Source organism: Phyllostomus hastatus, unplaced genomic scaffold (assembly GCF_019186645.2).
Source record: "Phyllostomus hastatus isolate PE091 unplaced genomic scaffold, TTU_PhHast_1.1 phas_contig_210, whole genome shotgun sequence".
NCBI lineage: Eukaryota > Metazoa > Chordata > Mammalia > Chiroptera > Phyllostomidae > Phyllostomus > Phyllostomus hastatus.
The window spans coordinates 33,084,317-33,102,493 of record NW_025333737.1 but is presented as its reverse complement, the minus strand read 5'-3'; the positions used below and the strand labels follow the sequence as shown (position 1 = coordinate 33,102,493).

The 18,177-nt window shown below is 50.9% G+C and overlaps 1 protein-coding gene across 1 annotated transcript; it reads right to left on the bottom strand.

Annotated features, from left to right (window-relative positions):
* Positions 1 to 5,254: 5,254 nt before the first annotated feature.
* Positions 5,255 to 11,325, bottom strand: LOC123816940 (C-C motif chemokine 15-like). The gene is made up of 4 exons (XM_045836193.1): positions 11,116 to 11,325; positions 7,015 to 7,086; positions 6,449 to 6,566; positions 5,255 to 6,070 (listed from the first exon to the last, which is right to left on the bottom strand). The coding sequence occupies exons 1-4, from the start codon at positions 11,216 to 11,218 to the stop codon at positions 5,944 to 5,946; spliced, it is 420 nt and encodes a 139-aa protein (XP_045692149.1). The 5' UTR covers positions 11,219 to 11,325; the 3' UTR covers positions 5,255 to 5,943.
* Positions 11,326 to 18,177: the final 6,852 nt, after the last annotated feature.

Below are 18,177 nucleotides of genomic sequence, written 5' to 3'. Positions count from 1 at the left end.
TTTGTATCCGGCACAGGCGGTGAGGGTGGAGGGAAGGAAGCACCGAGATCCAAGGTTTCGGGGGCCGGGGCGGGGGGAAGTTGCCCTCCACGCCCAGTGGGAATGTGTCCCCTTTGCCCTAAGCCCTCCCTGAGGTGGAGACCTCGGGCCCGGGGTGGGGTGCGAGAGGCACTGGCTGCGACTTAGCCCGAGATCTCCAGGCTGGATCGGCCTGGCCTGTGCCCGACTCCAGTTCCAGGTGTCAGATCAAGGCTGTGTTGGGGCTGGAGATTCAGACTCTGTTCACCCAGAGATCAGAGGGGGTTTGGGGTGACAGCATGAGGTCTGGAAGCCCCCACATCAGCTCTAGGAAATCCTCCCCTGAACCCTTAAGCAGAGCCTTCAGCTCCCAGTCTCACCCCCACACCCTCACCACACTGTGGCTGAGAAGGTGTTGTGGCACTCAGTAGGTCGTTTATTTCACGAATGTTCTCTAACAAAGCTAGACATACTAGCCGCTGTCCCAAATGCTCCAGGTGTATTAGCCCATTCAATCTTTGCATCTGCAGTTGAGGAAACTGAGGCCCACACAGCATAAAGAACTTGCCCAAGGTGTTACAGTTGTTAAGCAGAATTGGGGATCAAACCTGGGCAGTCTGGCCCCCAAGTCTGTGTTCTTAAGCCCCACACTGCTTGGAGAAACATGGAGCCCCAACTCCGCTGTCTCTGAAAAACGCCCTGGCAGGCTGGGGTTCTCCTGAGCTCAGGTGTGGGTCCCTCTGGGACCTTCTCTTGGTTTCCCACTTTGACTACAGACAGCTGGGTGGGGACCTGAAATGACCACATGCCCAGTTCAGGGCCGGCCACCGGCCTCAGGATTGGCGGAGGACTGGAGCTCCGGGTTGGAAGCTGCTGGGAGCCCACGTCCTTGTAGCCCAGAAGGAGGCCTGTGAGTGACGGGTGTTTCTGTGCCGGTGCCACCTGCTCGCTACGTGTTTGCCACTTACTGGGGATGACAGGGTCTCAGGAGGGGCCGTTGACTCCCTCACATTCTCAGAATGGCTTGGGGACAGGATGGAGCCATATCTGCAGACTGACAGCCCCGTGGCCTCCACCTCGCTCTTCCTTCCAGGGCACTGGGCCCGTTGTGCCTGCTGTTGTCTTCCTGCCTGGAGCCCTCCAGGCAGGGGCATCTGTGGTTCGTCCTTGCCCGTGCTCGGAGACCCTCGTGCACAGCAGGCCATTTACAAATGCGAGTTCCAGAAGAAGGGTGCATGCATGAACAGAGCTAGTCTACACGTGTGCACCTCACAGGCTCATTACTCTTGCTGCACACTGCATCGATACTCTTTGTGGGTAAAGAATTCTGTGTTGAGAATATTGAGAATATTTAAGGAGGAGCTTTTATTTGTGGTGATGTTTCTCCTCTATGTAGACCATTTAATGGTTTATTATTTACCTTTATTTTCTTCCTTTTTGGTACAAAAGGACTTATACTTTGCCCCTGCTCTGGAATGAGCCAATTCCCTAATGGGCCTAGTTCTTGTTTGTGGACAATGGTTTTGAGTAACCAAGGCCTGGGGTCTCATTGCTTTGAGAACGGTATTTTAGGCCCTGGCTGGTGTGGGGTTCAGTGGATTGAGTGCTAGCCTGGGGACCAAGGGGTGGCTGGTTCACTTCCCAGTCAGCGCACATGCCCGGGTTGCAGGCCAAGTCCCCAGTGGTGGGTGGGTGAGAGGCAACCACACACTGATGTGTCTCTTTCTCTCACTTTCTCCCTCCCTTCCCTTCTCTCTAAAAATAAAGAAATATGATCTTTAAAAAATTATTTGCATTTCTGTTTTGGTTGTGAAAAAATAGGTGCTTTTTGTAAGAGTTGCAAGCAACACCGAAGTTGCAAAGCCACGAGTGAGAGTTCCCAAGCAAGTGCTTGGGCACTGGTTGGTGTCGGCACCACCAGGGCCTGGTCAGGGAAGCTGGTCCTTCGTCCGCACTAGGTCTTCCTGAGTCAGAGTTCTGGGGCTGGGATCCCGCAGTCTAGGTTGACAAGCTGTCCAGGTGATTCTTTTTTTTTTTTTTTAATTTAAAGATGTTGTTTGTTTTATGTTTAGAGAGGGGAAGGGATAGAGGAAGAGAGCGAGAGAAACATCAGTGTGTGGTTGTCTCTCTTGTGCCCCTACTGGGGACCTGGCTTGCAACCCAGGCATGTGCTCTGACTGGGAATTGATCCCCTGACCCTTTGGTTCGCAGGTCAGTGCTCAGTCCACTGAGCCACACCAGCCAGGGCTGTCCAGGTGATCCTTATGCTCAAGGTGCAAAAGCCCTGATCTACATACAGGTATGTCTTGTTCTATGGCACCTCACAGCTGTTGTGCTTTTTAAAAAACTGAAGGCAGGACTTCCCACCACCTTCTCGGTGTCTGGAAGTGACCTGCAATGTCTCTGAGGTTTGCCTGCAGTACAGCCTCCTGGCTGGTGTGTTTGGGTATATTGGCCTCTTCAGCCCTTGGGCAGCCTGTGTGGGGCCCGGGGAGGCCTGAGCCCCAGGCTGGTTGCCCTCAACACAAGCTTCAACATTTGAGTGAAGTCCAGCCCACGAGGTATCCACGTCAGGGCCAGACCTCGTCACTGTGACCCAGTGTTGCACATTGGAGATTCAGTAATGAATTAGAGATGACTGTTACATGAGATGTCGTATCTTATTTTCATTCTTCTCTATACACCAAAATATTCTTGTAGGGCAGGAACCCAGTGTGTGTGGCTCTGCCGGTTTTTCTGACGCCCACAAAGTGTGACATAGAGTAGATGCTCAGTAATTCCCCGAGGGTCAGTGAATGTCCAGTTCAGGGTCCCAGAGGAAGGGAGGCGGGTGCTCTGGCTGGGCCGTGAGGGAAGGGTTCAGGGGGCACTGGAATTGACCTATGAAGGGCGGGTTGGGTTCGCTCAGAATTGAGAGGAGGGGCGTTTCCGCCAGAAGGATGGCATAAAGGGGGAATAGAGAGAGAACATGCTGTTTTGGAGGAAGTGGGGAAACAGAGTCCCTGAGTCTTGGGCAGTGAACTCAGACCCAACCTGCCCTCATGTCCTCCAAGACCTTGATTGACAGATGCTTGGTCAGCAAGGTGGGTCCCGGTCCCCACCCTTTATTTCTGCTCAGCTGCCCCTGTCACAACCCAAATCCTTGACCAGCAAATGCCTGGCTCTACCACGCAGAGCTGAGGTGCTCGGTGCCCTCATTTCATTCTGCCCAGCCGACCGCCTGGCCAGCCGAGGACCCAGGGAGGCCACACGCACCCATTCCCCTGAGGTCCAGTGCGATTTCAGTGCAACAACTCTCGACCATTGTCGCCAAGGCTCTGAAACCAAATCACTGCCGAGAAGCTGCTGTGGCCGTCACTCAGTCGGGTAAGCCAGGGCTCTGTGGGCTGGCGCTGACTCCACACCCTGCATTCCCCGGGACGCACACAGACAGCGCTGAGAGCCCCAGAGAAGACCGAAGCTGAGTCCCAATGGAGGCCAGAACCCTGAGCGTCTGTGTCTGCTTTTTCCTCTCCCCAAATCCCGACCCGATGACAGAATAAATACGAAAACAAAAATGCATTCATAGTAGCAGTAGGGGATCAGAAAAGATGGTGTTGGCTGGATATGAGGTGAGAAATTTGTGTTCTGTGTAAAGGACACGCATGGGCTTGGTGGCAAAACCCCAGGAGGCGGAAAATCCTTACATCCTCACACAGGGGAAGGAGAAGGTGATTGAAAAGGCGTTTATCCCCGCAGGATCCTGGGTAGCACAACCCTCGGAGTCGGTGGGGGTGGGGAGGAGAAGCTACGACCCAGCCAGCCCCCACTTCAGGACGTGAGGAGCAGGGTGGCCCCAGGACGACCCCACAGCACAGCTGTCCCCTTCCAGAAGGAAATCTGGGGTGGGGATCCTCCGGACGGGGGTGGGGGGGTGGGGGGGCCGTTGCCCCAGGGGGAGAACTGGGCGGGGCCCTGGATAACTCGGGTCTGGGGCAGGAAGCCCCGCCCCCTACCCAGGGAAATGGGACTCTCTGATCATCTCAGTGAAAGGCTGGATCAGTTCCTCCCCTCCTTCTTCCCCTGCCACAGCCAGGGCCCCTGTGCTCAGAGTCCGCAGTCACAAAGGAGGAGTTGCGGACCTCCACTGAGGCCGGGAAGGGAAAGGCGGCCAGGAAGGCCACGCACACTGAGGTGCTCTTCCCCTTCGCAGCTGTGCCAGCCAGCGGGCCAATCAGCGTTCCCGGACCTGCTAAAGGGGTGTGTCCAGGTGAGGCCCTGGGGCCACCTGCGTCAGAATCACCTGGATTGGTTGTTGCAGTTGTACACACCTGTGTGTAAGCCTTTATCCCCACCGGCTTCCTGCCCATCCTTCCACTCCCAAGTGACGCAGTAAAAGAAACTTTTCTCCGCTGTAGTCAACCCGTCCAAGAGTGGCTGTTTCAATAGGATGGACGGGGTACACTGTGAATTTGTGTTTCCTCTCTCAGCGTTAATTTCCAGCTTTACTCATTGGTTATCGATCAGTGTTTTCCCTATTGATTTCTTATGGGCAGACACCCAAAAAAGTATGATAGGTTTTAAACTTTTTTTTTAATTAAAAAAGCTTTGTTGTTTGGAATCCGGTGCTTTCTTCTGGATTTATGAGAGAAACAGTAACCAATATTTACTAAATATATAGGCTTTAATAGGATATAAACTCCAACTATAAATGTTTTTCTTAATGTTCTTTAACTTTCAAGAAGACATCTTTTTGGGAAGTTATATCTCTTAAGAAAAAACATTCCACCGGAAAGAAGGCATCAGGGTGACTGGGTGCCTTTCAATTGCTTTGGAGCACTGGCTAGAAGGCCCACCCCGGGACTCCTTACACCTGTGGGGAGAGGCACTTTCTCTTCAGTACATTTTAATGAGTGTGCTGTGACCGTTCTCCCACTTGCTCTCCCCCTCCTCCCCCTCTGTCCTGCATCTGCCTCCCATCAGCATCCCTCTCCCCCTTAGTCTAGGTCCGTGGGTCCTACATGTAAGTCCTTTGGCTTCTCCATTTCCCATACTTTTCTTAACCTCCCCTGTTTTGCACCTGCCATTGAGGCTTCTTATTCCCTGTAGCTTCCCGGCCATTCTCCCCCTCCGCCTCCCCACTGACAACCCTCCATGTGATCTTTATTTCTGTGATTCTCTTCCTGTTCTAGTTACTTGCTTAGTTTGTTTTTGTTTTTTAGGTTCAGTTGTTGATAGGTGTGAGATTGTTGTCATTTTTCATAGTGTTGATGTCCGTCTTTTCTTAGATAAGTCCCTACACAGTTCATAGAATGAGGGCTTGGTGATGATGAACTCCTTTAACTTTGCCTTATCTGGGAAGCAATTTACCCGCCCTTGGGAAACGCACTTCTGATTGCTGTTCTGTTTGCTCTGGATCAGGCCCCAGACTTTCTGAGATTCCCTGTGAACTTACCAATTTTTGTCTGGAGCAGATGCAAGTGTTTGTTTTTTTCCCCAGTAGAAAAGACAATCCAGAAGTGACAGTTATATTGCAATCTTGGATATTACTCAGTTTTTCTCTAAGTTGCAGAATGCCATTCCCAACTAACTGTGTAAATCTTTAATCCCCAGATAATCATGGAAGCAGTTTCATGGTCCCTCATTAGTGGGTTCAGTGCATCTGTGACACGTACTCCATCTGTACTTGAATGAGTCATGTTTTTACCTTCTTAAAAAACTATTCTATGATGTCTCGTTTTCAAAAAAAGCACAAATCCAAAGTTTCGCAATTTCTGCATTTCTTATTCCTCCTAAAGTTTAAGTGAAGTTAAATTGGATACTTTTTACTGGTGCACAGTTTTTGCAGAGAAGAGTACAATAATTGCTGCTTTTGACAAAAGAATTCAGGCCAGGAAACCCAGGAAACTCCCAGAAGGTGAGAGAGTGGAGGCGGGTGTGTGGCATCTAGTGCAGCTTCTCATCAACCGACACATTTCCCAGTGTGTTTTTTGATGCCAGCTTCATCTTGCAATCCTTAACTCTCTCATTGAAGGGGTTGGTACAGACTTTTTGCCCCCGCTTGGTTAAGAAGCTGAGGAGCAAGGCAGAGAACAATTATACAGTGAGGAGGGTTCTGCACATAAGGATGGGGAGCCCCAACCTCCTGGCCCCTGGGGTTCCCCACTCAGCCCCACTGTTCCTCCTTTCTCTGCTGCAGGGTCTCAGGGAGTGTCCTCTGGGAGACCCTGCCTCTGACACCCCCTCAGTGACCCAGGGGAGCTTTCTGGGGCAGCCTTGCTCCTGCTCTCCCCTCCCGTCCCTGGCCTCCCTCTTCCCTGGGGGCATCTCGTGTCTGATGCTCTGTGGCATTCTAACGAGGCCACACGCATCCGGAGGGGGAGAATTTTCTGCACCTCCCTCTGTCATCCCATCACCACCCCAAGACATGGCTCATAAGCTTGGCACTTACATTACAGCAGGCTGGGAGCATGCACTGCTTGTTTCGTAAAAACTCTCCATGTTTCCACATCGGATATTTCGTGGGGTGTAGGAGTGGCAGCAGTCAGTGGCACGGTGCACGCCTATCGCTAGGGAAAGGTCCATGTAAGAAATGAGTCTCTTTTTGAGGAAAACTACATCCTTTCCCCCTTGTCTCCAAAGTATGAGGGAGGGTGTGAAGGGGAAGAACTCTAAAGGGGCGATTTCCTCCTCTGCAGCACCTGCTGGCATCTCCTTGCTCCCCCGCCCAGGGCTGAGTGTGCACCCAGGCAGGGCAAGGACCACTCCTCCCAGAAGTGGAAGGTCTGATGCTGCAGGAGGCATCAGAGAGCGCCACCTCCCCAAGGTCAGCAGACTGCAGGACAGCCAGGTGGGAGAGAGCTCAGGTATGGGGAGGGACCCCCAGTGCACCCTGGTCTCCCTTGGAGATGTCCCCTCCCCCTTTCCCCATGTCCTGTAAAGGAGGAGGACTGAAGCCACTGAACACATCTGTACCCACCAACTGCTTTTAGATACATGCCACCCGGAAACATTTACCTCCAAAGTCTCTTAAAACAGTCAGGTGGCTCCAATCAGATTGATTCATGTCACGTATCTGCATACCCAAATCTATTGGGAGAAAGAGACAGGAGGGAAGAGGAATCACTGGGAGGCAGCGCTGTGTCGGTATCTCTGCCTGTGTCACCCCAGCCCAGCGCCCGGGTGGGGCGGCATTGCTGCTGGACACGCGGTGCCCGTCCGGGTTCTGGGCCTGCCTCCTGGCCAGTTGTCTCATTGGTGCACTGAGATTTTTCAGGGAACTTCTGAAAATATTTGAGCCATGAAAATGTTCTATTGACTCCCTTTTTTTTCTATTGACTTTAAATACAAAAGCAAACTGCAAATCCACCTGAATAAATCAGTCGCACAGCCACACCACGTGACATAGTCCACAACATGCTTTCTGCACATTTCTGGGACCCCCTGGGCTCTGGAGATGGAAAGATGTTTCTTTAAGTGATTTGGTGGCACAGTGTCAGCTAGAGTGAAGTGAGGCTATTTATAGCCTTTGTCCCATTAGTATGAAGATTTGTTGTGTTTGCTGCAGAAACGTTACTGTTTGATTCAAGTATACTTCCCAGAGTCTGCCAGGACTGTTAGGAATGTCCAGCTATTTGTTAACTCTTAAACATATTTTTATTTATTTGACAAAGGAGGCAGCAACATTAAATGGAATAAAAATAGCCTCTTCAACAAATGGTGTTGGGAGAACTGGACAGCCACGTGCAAAAAAATGAAACTTGAGCACCAACTTACACCATATACAAAAAATAAATTCAAGGTGGGTAAAAGACTTAAATATAAAACGTGACACCATTAAAGTCCTAGAGGAGAACGTAGGTAGGGAAAATCTCAGATATTTCACGAAGAAACTTTTTTACTGACGTGTCCCCTAGAGCAAGGGACATAAAGGAAAGAATAAACAAATGGGACCTCATCAAAATTAAAAGCTTCTGCACAGCTAAAGAAAACAGTATCAAAATTAAAAGAGAAACAACTGTATGGGAAAACATATTTGCCAATGATACCTCAGACAAGGGTTTAATCTAAAAAACATATAAAGAACTTACATGACTGCACTCTAAGAAGACAAGGAATCCAATTAAAAAGTGGGCAAAGGACTTGAACAGACACTTCTCCAAGGAGGACATACAGAAAATCCAAAGACACATGAAACGATGTTCAATATCGGTAGCTATCAGAGAGATGCAAATTAAAACCACAATGAGATAGCACTTCACACCAGACAGAATGGCCATCATAAACAAAGCAACAAACAACAAGTGTTGGAGAGGTTGTGGAGAAAAGGGGACCCTAGTGCACTGTTGGTGGGACTGCAGACTGGTACAACCACTATGGAAAGCAGTGTGGAACTTCCTCAGAAAACTGAAAATGGATCTGCCTTTTGACCCTGCAATTCCACTGCTGGGACTCTGTCCTAAGACCACTAAAACACCAATCCAAAAGAACCTATGCATCCCAATGTTCATAGCAGCACAATTTACAATAGCTAGATGCTGGAAGCAACCAAGATGCCCATCAGTAAATGAATGGATCAAAAAACTATGGTCCATTTACACAATGGAATTCTATGCAGCAGAAAGAAAGAAGGAGCTCCTACCCTTTGCAACAGCGTGGATGGAGCTGGAAAGCATTATGCTACTCGAAACAAGGCAGTCAGTCAAAGACAAATACCATATGATCTCACCTTTAACAGGAACCTAAACAACAAAACAAAGAAACAAGCAAAATATAACCAAAGACACTGAAATAGAGGACAGGCTGACAGTGATCACAGGGGAGAGAAGAGGGAATTTAAGGGGACAGTGGGAAGGGTTCACAGGAACAAACTTAAAAGACACATGGTCATAAACTAGGGGGAGGGTGGTAATGGGAGGGAAGTGGGGAGGGTGGGAGGGGGGGACTGGATTGGGAGTAAAAAGGAGAAAACTGTACTTGAACAATGATTAAAATAAAAAATAAAGTAAAAAGAAAAATATTTTTATTTTTTGAACATGTGTTAAAGTATACATAATATAAAATGTACAATTTTGACCTTTATTTTCTGTCCTGGAGCTCCGACTCCCTGCTCTACAGGGATCTAGACCCACTCAGTACATGCAGGGTGGGGCAGAAGTGGGTGTACAGGGGTTTGTGTGGAAAATAGTGCAGTAATTAAGAAATAACAATACAAGAATAAACTCTGTGTTTTGTGCACTCACAACTGTGCACACACTCTCATCACCCCCCGCAGTTATCAGGGAAATGAATGGCAAAGAGTTCTGTGGGGGACTGTGAGCGGCTCGCCCATCAGATAGCACAAGGGGGAAATGCCAGCAAAGCCAGAAGAACAGTCAGGATTCTTTCAGGCTCAGAGGAAGAACAGAAGCTGTGCACTGTAGACCAGAGTGATCAAACGTTAACCGTTTCCCAATGCACAGTTTGGGAGCATGAAGGACATTCCCATATTGTACAGCTCTAACCACAGACTGTCCACGGGGGCTTTCATGCGTCTTGTAACATTGCACCTCTGACCCAACTAGACGGTGACCGCCCCCCGCCGTCCCCCAGGCCCCAGCCACTGCCATTCTACTCTCTGTCTCTCTGACTCGGCTGCTTTCAGTGCCTCCTGTCAGCAGAATCAGACAGTGTTCGCCCTTCGTTACTGGCTCATCTCACTCATCATAACGTCGGGTGCAGACCTGTGCTCACTGTTCCTCCGTGTGGTAGCATGTGTCCCAGTTTCTGTCCTTTTTGGGTGAATAATATTCTACTGTGAGTACAAAGTATTCCCCACTTTGAATCCATTCATTTGTGGATGGATACTTGGGGTGCCTTCCCCCATGGTGTGATAGAAATGATGGAGCTGTTAGCATGGGTGTGCAGGCACTGCCCAGGTACCTGCTTCCACTTCTTTTGGGGGTGCATCCAGAAGTAGAGTTCCAGTGATTTTGTATCCCCCTTTCCAACTCGAAAGACTCCACATTGCAAAGTGCACGTAGCCCCCGTGTTCTGGGCAAGGGATTGCAGGCCTGCATTATGCTAGTTAGGCAAACGCACTGAACTGTTGGCTCATTTCTAGTGCAGTTACATATGAGTTATGTTTACTGAGGCACATGCTACCCTCCAGTGTGCTTGTTATGATGCGTGTGGGGCTGGCAAAATACTGTCTTACATGGACTTGTTTTTTCTTAGTTATAGCTTCCTAGCTAGATCATACCCTAAGTCCACTGCTACCCGGCTGTGGGATCTCAGCAAGTTATCTAAGGCCTCTGTGCCTCAGTTCCTCGTGTGTAAATTGAGACAAATAATTATATACAAAACCACTCTGGCTGGTGTAGCTCAGTGCATTGAGCATGGACCTGCAAACTGAAGGGCTGAGGGTTGGATTCCCAGTCAGGGCACATTCCTGGGTTGTGGGCCAGGTCCTCAGTATTGGGCACTCGAGTGGCTACCACACATTGATATTTCTCTCCCTTTCTTTCTCCTTTCCTTCCTCTTTCTCTAGAAGTAAGTAAATAAAATCTTAAAAAATAATGCTCAAAACCATGGCAGTTGCTGGTAGTCTATTCCACAGGGTTGTTAGGAGGACTCAGTGTATTAATACCTATAAGACAATAGAGTAGTTTCTGCTTGGAAGGGCAGATTGTACAAGGCAGTGTTAGATACTCATTTGTTAGTAAGTCAGTGGAATGGTTAGGGGGACTTGGGTGAGTCACTATCCCGGGGTGTCCCATCTCCTCTTCAAACTGATGATTGTGCAGTGCATCGGGTACCCTGGTTCAACACTGGACGAAAATATGCTTCTTTTCCCAAGTTAACCATTTGCTACAGCTCTTTTGCTCAAGCACATAATGGTCCCATATCAGGTAAGAGTAGGTATCATGTAATTCTGGCCATGAAAAGGGAAGGGAATTGTTTCCCAAGTCATCTGTGCACACTTTTCCCAGGGACCAAAGGCCCCAGGGAAAGGTCCACACCCTCCTGCGGCTGCTTTTAAGCAAGTGCCAAATTCACCTCCATGGCCCTCTGTGTCTCCTCCCTGGACTTCAGTTCATCACCGAACTGGCCACCAGGGCGAAGACCCACTGAACTTACCAGCATCCTGGGGTGGGGATCCACTACCGGGGTATCCATGGGCCGGGGGTCCAAGGGCAGCAGCAAGGATGAGGAAGAGGAGGGCAGCTGCGGAGACCTTCATCTTCCAGGTGTGCGGGCAGAGCTGGCCTGAGTGCCCCAGGCTCTCTGCTCCTGACTCCCTGGGACCCCAGCCCTGCACTTGTGTTTATAAGGGGAGGAAAATCAGGAAGTCACAGGGCAGAGTTCCACAGAATGCTCTTTGGCTATACAGTTGGCAATGTGATATTTCTATTAATGGAAGTAGTCTGGGAATGCAACAGGAAGTCGAGGGCAATGATGACTTGGGCTTTTCTCAGCTGCCCAATGGATATAGCAGAAGTGTCAAAATCCTAGAGAGAGGCCTCAGCCAGGACAGGAGTCAGGGTCCCCGTGGGAGGAGCTCTCCCATCCTCTGAGGGTCGTGGAAGTGCTACAGGGAGAAGAGCAGGTGGACCAGAGAGCTCTCTGGGGAACTGTTCTTCCCCTTGTGAAAGAGCTCCCTGCTTCTTCTTGCTCTCTGTGTGTGAATGTCATCTCTGCAAGTGCCAGGTTGCGATGCTTAGTTTTCCCCAAACAAATCCTCCTTGTGGAGGGAATATGTAGTTGACTTTTTGTTTATGGTAGACAAGAGTGAGCATATATTATTTTACTGCAATTTTTAGAAACTTCAATTGATCCTATGTTTACTGATTTGAGAGAAAGAGAGGGAAACATTGATGTCGGGAGACAAACTTGAAGTGTTCAGTTGATTGCCTACATATGTGTCCCAGTCGGGGATGGAACACGCAGCCTTCAGACGTGAGGGGTGGCTCTCCCACCCGCTGAGCCTTCGGGCCACGGCTGAGCTCACTTTGCTTTCTAACGATGGGCATGTATGTGCGCTCGTTCTGACTTTGGTTTCTGTTACAATATTATTGCTTCTACTAGCTTAGATTTTATATTCAAATTAGTGAATGTTTCTGGTTTCGTCTCCCAGTGTTCCATGGCATTTACATATTTTCAGTTAGTGTTTCTTTTGTTAGGTCATTGGTAAAGAGCTATAGCCTGTAGCAATGACTCAAACTCTGGGCAGTGTCTGTGAATGTTATTGTTGAAATAACATCAGATTCACCTCTCCCAGGAAGTCGAAATTGCCAGTTTAAAGACTTACTTTACTTCCAAAACATTTCTTGAAACATCAATATGATTTATGTAAAACAGGCAGTATATACAAGCTCACTAACATTTACTTAGCAGCAGACGGGGCCCTGACCATGGCAGAGGCTTCAGTCGGATGGACCGTGACCTCTTCTTTCCTGCGTCCTCCCTCCCGGATCCCCCAACATGCCGATCTTAACTTTGACCTCCATGTTCAAATCTCTCCGGCTCTTGCTCTCGATGTCATTGGGTTACTTTAAATAAGTACCATCTCTATGATGACTGTTAAACTTCAGTTCCTCCAGGAGAATTGTAACTCTGTTCCCCAGTTTCCCAGTTTCTCAACTGAATTTTCCTGAGACTTGGGATTTGGGAAACCATCGAATTCTCTAAGAAATGCTGGGAAGGAATTCCCCTGTGGAAGTGCCAGGGGTATTTGGAAGAAAGCCCAGTAGGGGCTGGGACTCGTGCCCTTTGGGAAGGCAGACCCAGCCCCTCACAGCGCCCCCTCCTGAGAGGAGGGAAGGACCCCCAGACTCTAACGCACCTCCAGTTTGCTGGCTTTGTGCCCATTGCCCCGTTGTCTCCCTCCCAGTGTCCCCACTGGTCAGCGAGGCTGTGGGGCTGGAGTTTTGCAGGGAGCTTCCCGGGGCTCCGAGGGCATCAGGGACGGACTCTCTTGGAGGGACTGATGCCTTGGTCATGGGAGTCTTGAGTAGAGGACTCCACTCAACCCTTTTTTCTGCTTGACATTTTGGGTCTCCGTGTAACAGTTTGCTTGAAGAAAAGGTTTTTGGTGTAAAAGTGTGTTTTAATCACTGGATTAGGTTGTATTTGCATTATTTTCTGACTCTGGAACTTCATGGCCACTCACAGGAGTTACACGTGGATGACAGCGAAGCCACGCTGAGCTGGAACCAGGAACACAGCGGGAAGGGCATTGTAGACCAAGGGCATTTCAAACGTGCTGTGGTTGTGGGGTGGAGTGACTTGGGGTGTCCATGTCAAGTGACCAACCTAGACGGGAATGTGAGTGCACATGGTGAAGGCCTCAGGGGTCACCGAGGGCAGCCGGATGCTTGGGTGGAGAGGGAAGGGCTTGGTCCTGTCACCCAGCACCTCTCCAGGCCACACCCTTGCTCTCCAAGGATGAAATCGGTGTCCCCTGTCTGGAGACTCACTCCCACTGCGCTCCCCTGAGCTGATGAACCCCTTTCACAAAGACCAATCAGGCTGTCCAGGTTCCCACTAACGTTAGAGTAACTTTATTTCAACTGCCTTCTGTGTTTCCCCCGAGTCTCTGAGAAGAAAATGAGGTAATGTCGAAGGGCGAGGAATAGTTTGGTTGTCTGAAAAAGCAGCTCATGCAAAGAAATAGGCTGGGAAAACATGATTGGGGGCAACCCCTCACCCCAGTTGCATTCTCCAAAGGCCATACCTGAGCATTGCTCCACTGACCCTGGATGCAGGCTGGGCCCCCAGCTAAGGCCCCAGATGGACACTATGGCTGTGGGAGGCTCCAAGGACTGCTCCTCAGTATCTCTGTGGGTGATGCCCCCCAAATGGGGGGCCCTTTTTTGAGTGAGTGGGGAAGCAGGGTGGCCCCAACCATTGACTTGGCGGGAAGGGATCTGGCCCTGGGGAAGATGGAGGGGAAACAGTTCAAGAACACTCCAGGTCTCTTAGCAGAGGCCCTCCCCCTCGGGTGCCCAGCAGCCTTGCTCCTGCTTGGAGCAGGGTGGAAGGAAGACAGGGGATGCACTCATGTGAGGAGGGTTTAGTCTTGGCCCTCAGAGCATACACGACAGTGATGGTGATGATGAGGAGGATAAGGTGGAGGAGGCAGGAATGGCAGCCATGGAGACCCCCATCTTCCCCCAGACGGAGCCACTGTGGGAGGGGAGCTGACCTGGTAGGGGCTCCTGAGGCTCCAGGGCTGACGGCATGCTGAGAAATGATGATCTAGGCAAAACAGTTTTAGAATAAGAGAACTGAGATTTCAAAGGAAAGCCGGAAGGGGTGGCAGCCTCAGTGTGTATCCGGCACAGGTGGTGAGGGTGGAGGGAAGGAAGCACCGAGATCCAAGGTTTCGGGGGGGAAGTTGCCCTCCACGCCCAGTGGGAATGTGTCCCCTTTGCCCTAAGCCCTCCCTGAGGTGGAGACCTGGGGCCCGGGGTGGGGTGCGGGAGGCACTGGCTGCGACTAGGCCCGAGATCTCCAGGCTGGATCGGCCTGGCCTGTGCCCGACTCCAGTTCCAGGTGTCAGATCAAGGCTGTGTCGGGGCTGGAGATTCAGACTCTGTTTGCTGGAAGATCAGAGGGGGTTTGGGGTGACAGGATGAGGTCTGGAGGCCCCCATATCAGCTCTAGGAAATCCTCCCCTGAACCTTTAAGCTCCCAGTCTCGCCCCCACACCCTCACCACACCCTGAGTGAGGAAGTATTGTGGCACTCAGTAGGTCGTTTATTTCACGAATGTTCTCTAACAAAGCTAGACATACTAGCTGCTGTCCCAAATGCTCCAGGTGTATTAGCCCATTCAATCCTTGTATCAGCAGTTGAGGAAACTGAGGCACACCCAGCATAAACAGCTTGCCCAAGGTGTGACAGTTGGTAAGCAGAATTGGGGATCAAACCTGGGCAGTCTGGCCCCCAAGTCTGTGTTCTTAAGCCCCACACTGCTTGGAGAAACATGGAGCCCCAACTCCGCTGTCTCTGAGAAACGCCCTGGCAGGCTGGGGCTCTCCTGAGCTCAGGTGTGGGTCCCTGTGGGACCTTCTCCTGGTTTCCCACTTTGACTACAGACAGCTGGGTGGGGACCTGAAATGACCACATGCCCAGTTCAGGGCCGGCCACCGGCCTCAGGATTGGCGGAGGACTGGAGCTCCGGGTTGGAAGCTGCTGGGAGCCCACGTCCTCGTAGCCCAGAAGGAGCCCTGTGAGTGACGGGTGTTTCTGTGCCGGTGCCGCCTGCTTGCTACGTGTTTGCCACTTACTGGAATGACACGGGGCTCAGGAGGGGCCGGTGACTCCCTCACATTCTCAGCATGGCTTGGGGACAGGATGGAGCCATCTCTGCAGACTGACAGCCCCGTGGCCTCCACCTCGCTCTTCCTTCCAGGGCACTGGGCCCGTTGTGCCTGCTGTTGTCTTCCTGCCTGGAGCCCTCCAGGCAGGGGCATCTGTGGTTCGTCCTTGCCCGTGCTCGGAGACCCTCGTGCACAGCAGGCCATTTACAAATGCGAGTTCCAGAAGAAGGGTGCATGCATGAACAGAGCTAGTCTACACGTGTGCACCTCACAGGCTCATTACTCTTGCTGCACACTGCATCGATACTCTTTGTGGGTAAAGAATTCTGTGTTGAGAGTATTGAGAATATTTAAGGAGGAGCTTTTATTTGTGGTGATGTTTCTCCTCTATGTAGACCATTTAATGGTTTATTATTTACCTTTATTTTCTTCCTTTTTGGTACAAAGGACGTATACTTTGCCCCTGCTCTGGAATCAGCCATTTCCCTAATGGGCCTAGTTCTTGTTTGTGGACAATGGTTTTGAGTAACCAAGGCCTGGGGGCTCATTGTGTTGGGAATGGCAATGCTGGCCCTGGCTGGTGTGGTTCAGTGGATTGAGGGGTGGCCTGGGAACCAAAGGGTGGCCGGTTCGATTCCCAGTCAGCGCACATGCTTGCGTTGCAGGCCAGGTCCCCAGTGGTAGGTGGGTGAGAGGCAACCCCACACTGATATTTCTCTCTCTCTTTCCCCCTCCTTTCCCTTCTCTCTAAAAATAAATAAATAAAATCTTTAAAAAATTATTTGCATTTATGTTTTGGTTGCCAATAAATAGGTGCTTTTCATAAGAGTTGCAAGCAACACTGAAGTTGCAAAACCAAGGCTGAGAGTTCCTGGTCAAGTCCTTGGGCACCGGGTGGTGTCGGCTCCACCGGGGCCTGGTCAGGGAAGCCGGTCCTTCATCAGCACTAGGTCCTCTTGAGTCTGAGTTCTGGGGGCTGGGACCCCACAATCTAGGTTGACAAGCTCTCCAGGTGATTCTTTTTTTTTTTTTAATTTAAAGATGTTGTTTGTTTTATTTTTAGAGAGGGGAAGGGATGGAGAAAGAGAGGGAGAGAACGTCAATGTGTGGATGCCTTTTTTTGTGCCCCTACTGGGGACCTGGCTTGCAACCCAGGCATGTGCTCTGTCTGGGAATTGATCCCCTGACCCTTTGGTTCCCAGGCCAGTGCTCAGTCCACTGAGCCACACCAGCCAGGGCTGTCCAGGTGATCCTTATGCTCAAGGTGCAAAAGCCCTGATCTACATACAGGTATGTCTTGTTCTATGGCACCTCACAGCTGTTGTGCTTTTTAAAAACTGAAGGCAGGACTTCCCACCACCTTCTCGGTGTCCGGAAGTGCCCTGCAATGTCTCTGAGGTTTGCCTGCAGTACAGCCTCCTGGCTGGTGTGTTTGGGTATATTGGCCTCTTCAGCCCTTGGACAGCCTGTGTGGGGCCCGGGGAGGCCTGAGCCCCAAGCTGGTTGCCCTCAACACAAGCTTCAACATTTGAGTGAAGTCCAGCCCACGAGGTACCCAAGTCAGGGCCAGACCTCGTCACTGTGACTCAGTGTTGCACATTGGAGATTCAGTAATGAATTAGAGATGACTCTTACATGAGATGTGGTATCTTATTTTCATTCTTCTGTATACACCAAAATATTCTGGAAGGGCAGGAACCCAGTGTGTGTGGCTCTGCCGTTTTTTCTGACGCCCACAAAGTGTGACATAGAGTAGATGCTCAGAAATTCCCCGAGGGACAGTGAATATCCATTTCAGGGTCCCAGAGGAAGGGAGGCGGGTGCTCTGGCTGGGGCCGTGAGGGAAGCGTTCAGGGGGCACTGGAATTGACCTATGAAGGGCGGGTTGGGTTTGCTCAGAATTGAGAGGAGGGGCGTTTCCGCCAGAAGGATGGCAGAAAGGGGGAATGGAGAGAGAACATGCTGTTTTGGAGGAAGTGGGGAAACAGAGTCCCGGAGTCTTGGGCAGTGAACTCAGACCCAACCTGCCCTCATGTCCTCCAAGACCTTGATTGACAGATGCTTGGTCAGCAAGGTGGGTCCCGGCCCCCACCCTTTATTTCTGCTTAGCTGCCCCTGTCACAACCCAAATCCTTGACCAGCAAACGCCTGGCTCTCCCACGCAGAGCTGAGGTGCTCGGTGCCCTCATTTCATTCTGCCCAGCCGACCGCCTGGCCAGCCGAGGACCCAGGGAGGCCACACGCACCCATTCCCCTGAGGTCTAGTGCAGTTTCATGCAACAACTCTCGACCATTGTCGCCAAGGCTGTGAAACCAAATCACTGCCGAGAAGCTGCTGTGGCCGTCACTCAGTCGGGTAAGCCAGGGCTCTGTGGGCTGGCGCTGACTCCACACCCTGCATTCCCCGGGACGCACACAGACAGCGCTGAGAGCCCCAGAGAAGACCGAAGCTGAATCCCAATGGAGACCAGAACCCTGAGCGTCTGTGTCTGCTTTTTCCTCTCCCCAAATCCCGACTCGATGACAGAATAAATACAAAAACAAAAATGCATTCATAGTCCCAGTAGGGGATCAGAAAAGATGGTATCAGCTGGACATGAGGTGAGAAATTTGTGTTCTGTGTAAAGGACACGCATGGGCTTGGTGGCAAAACCCCAGGAGGCGGAAAATCCTTACACCCTCACACAGGGGAAGGAGAAGGTGATTGAAAAGGCGTTTATCCCCGCAGGATCCTGGGTAGCACAACCCTCGGAGTCGGTGGGGGGTGGGGAGGAGAAGCTACGACCCAGCCAGCCCCCACTTCAGGACGTGAGGAGCAGGGTGGCCCCAGGACGACCCCACAGCACAGCTGTCCCCTTCCAGAAGGAAATCTGGGG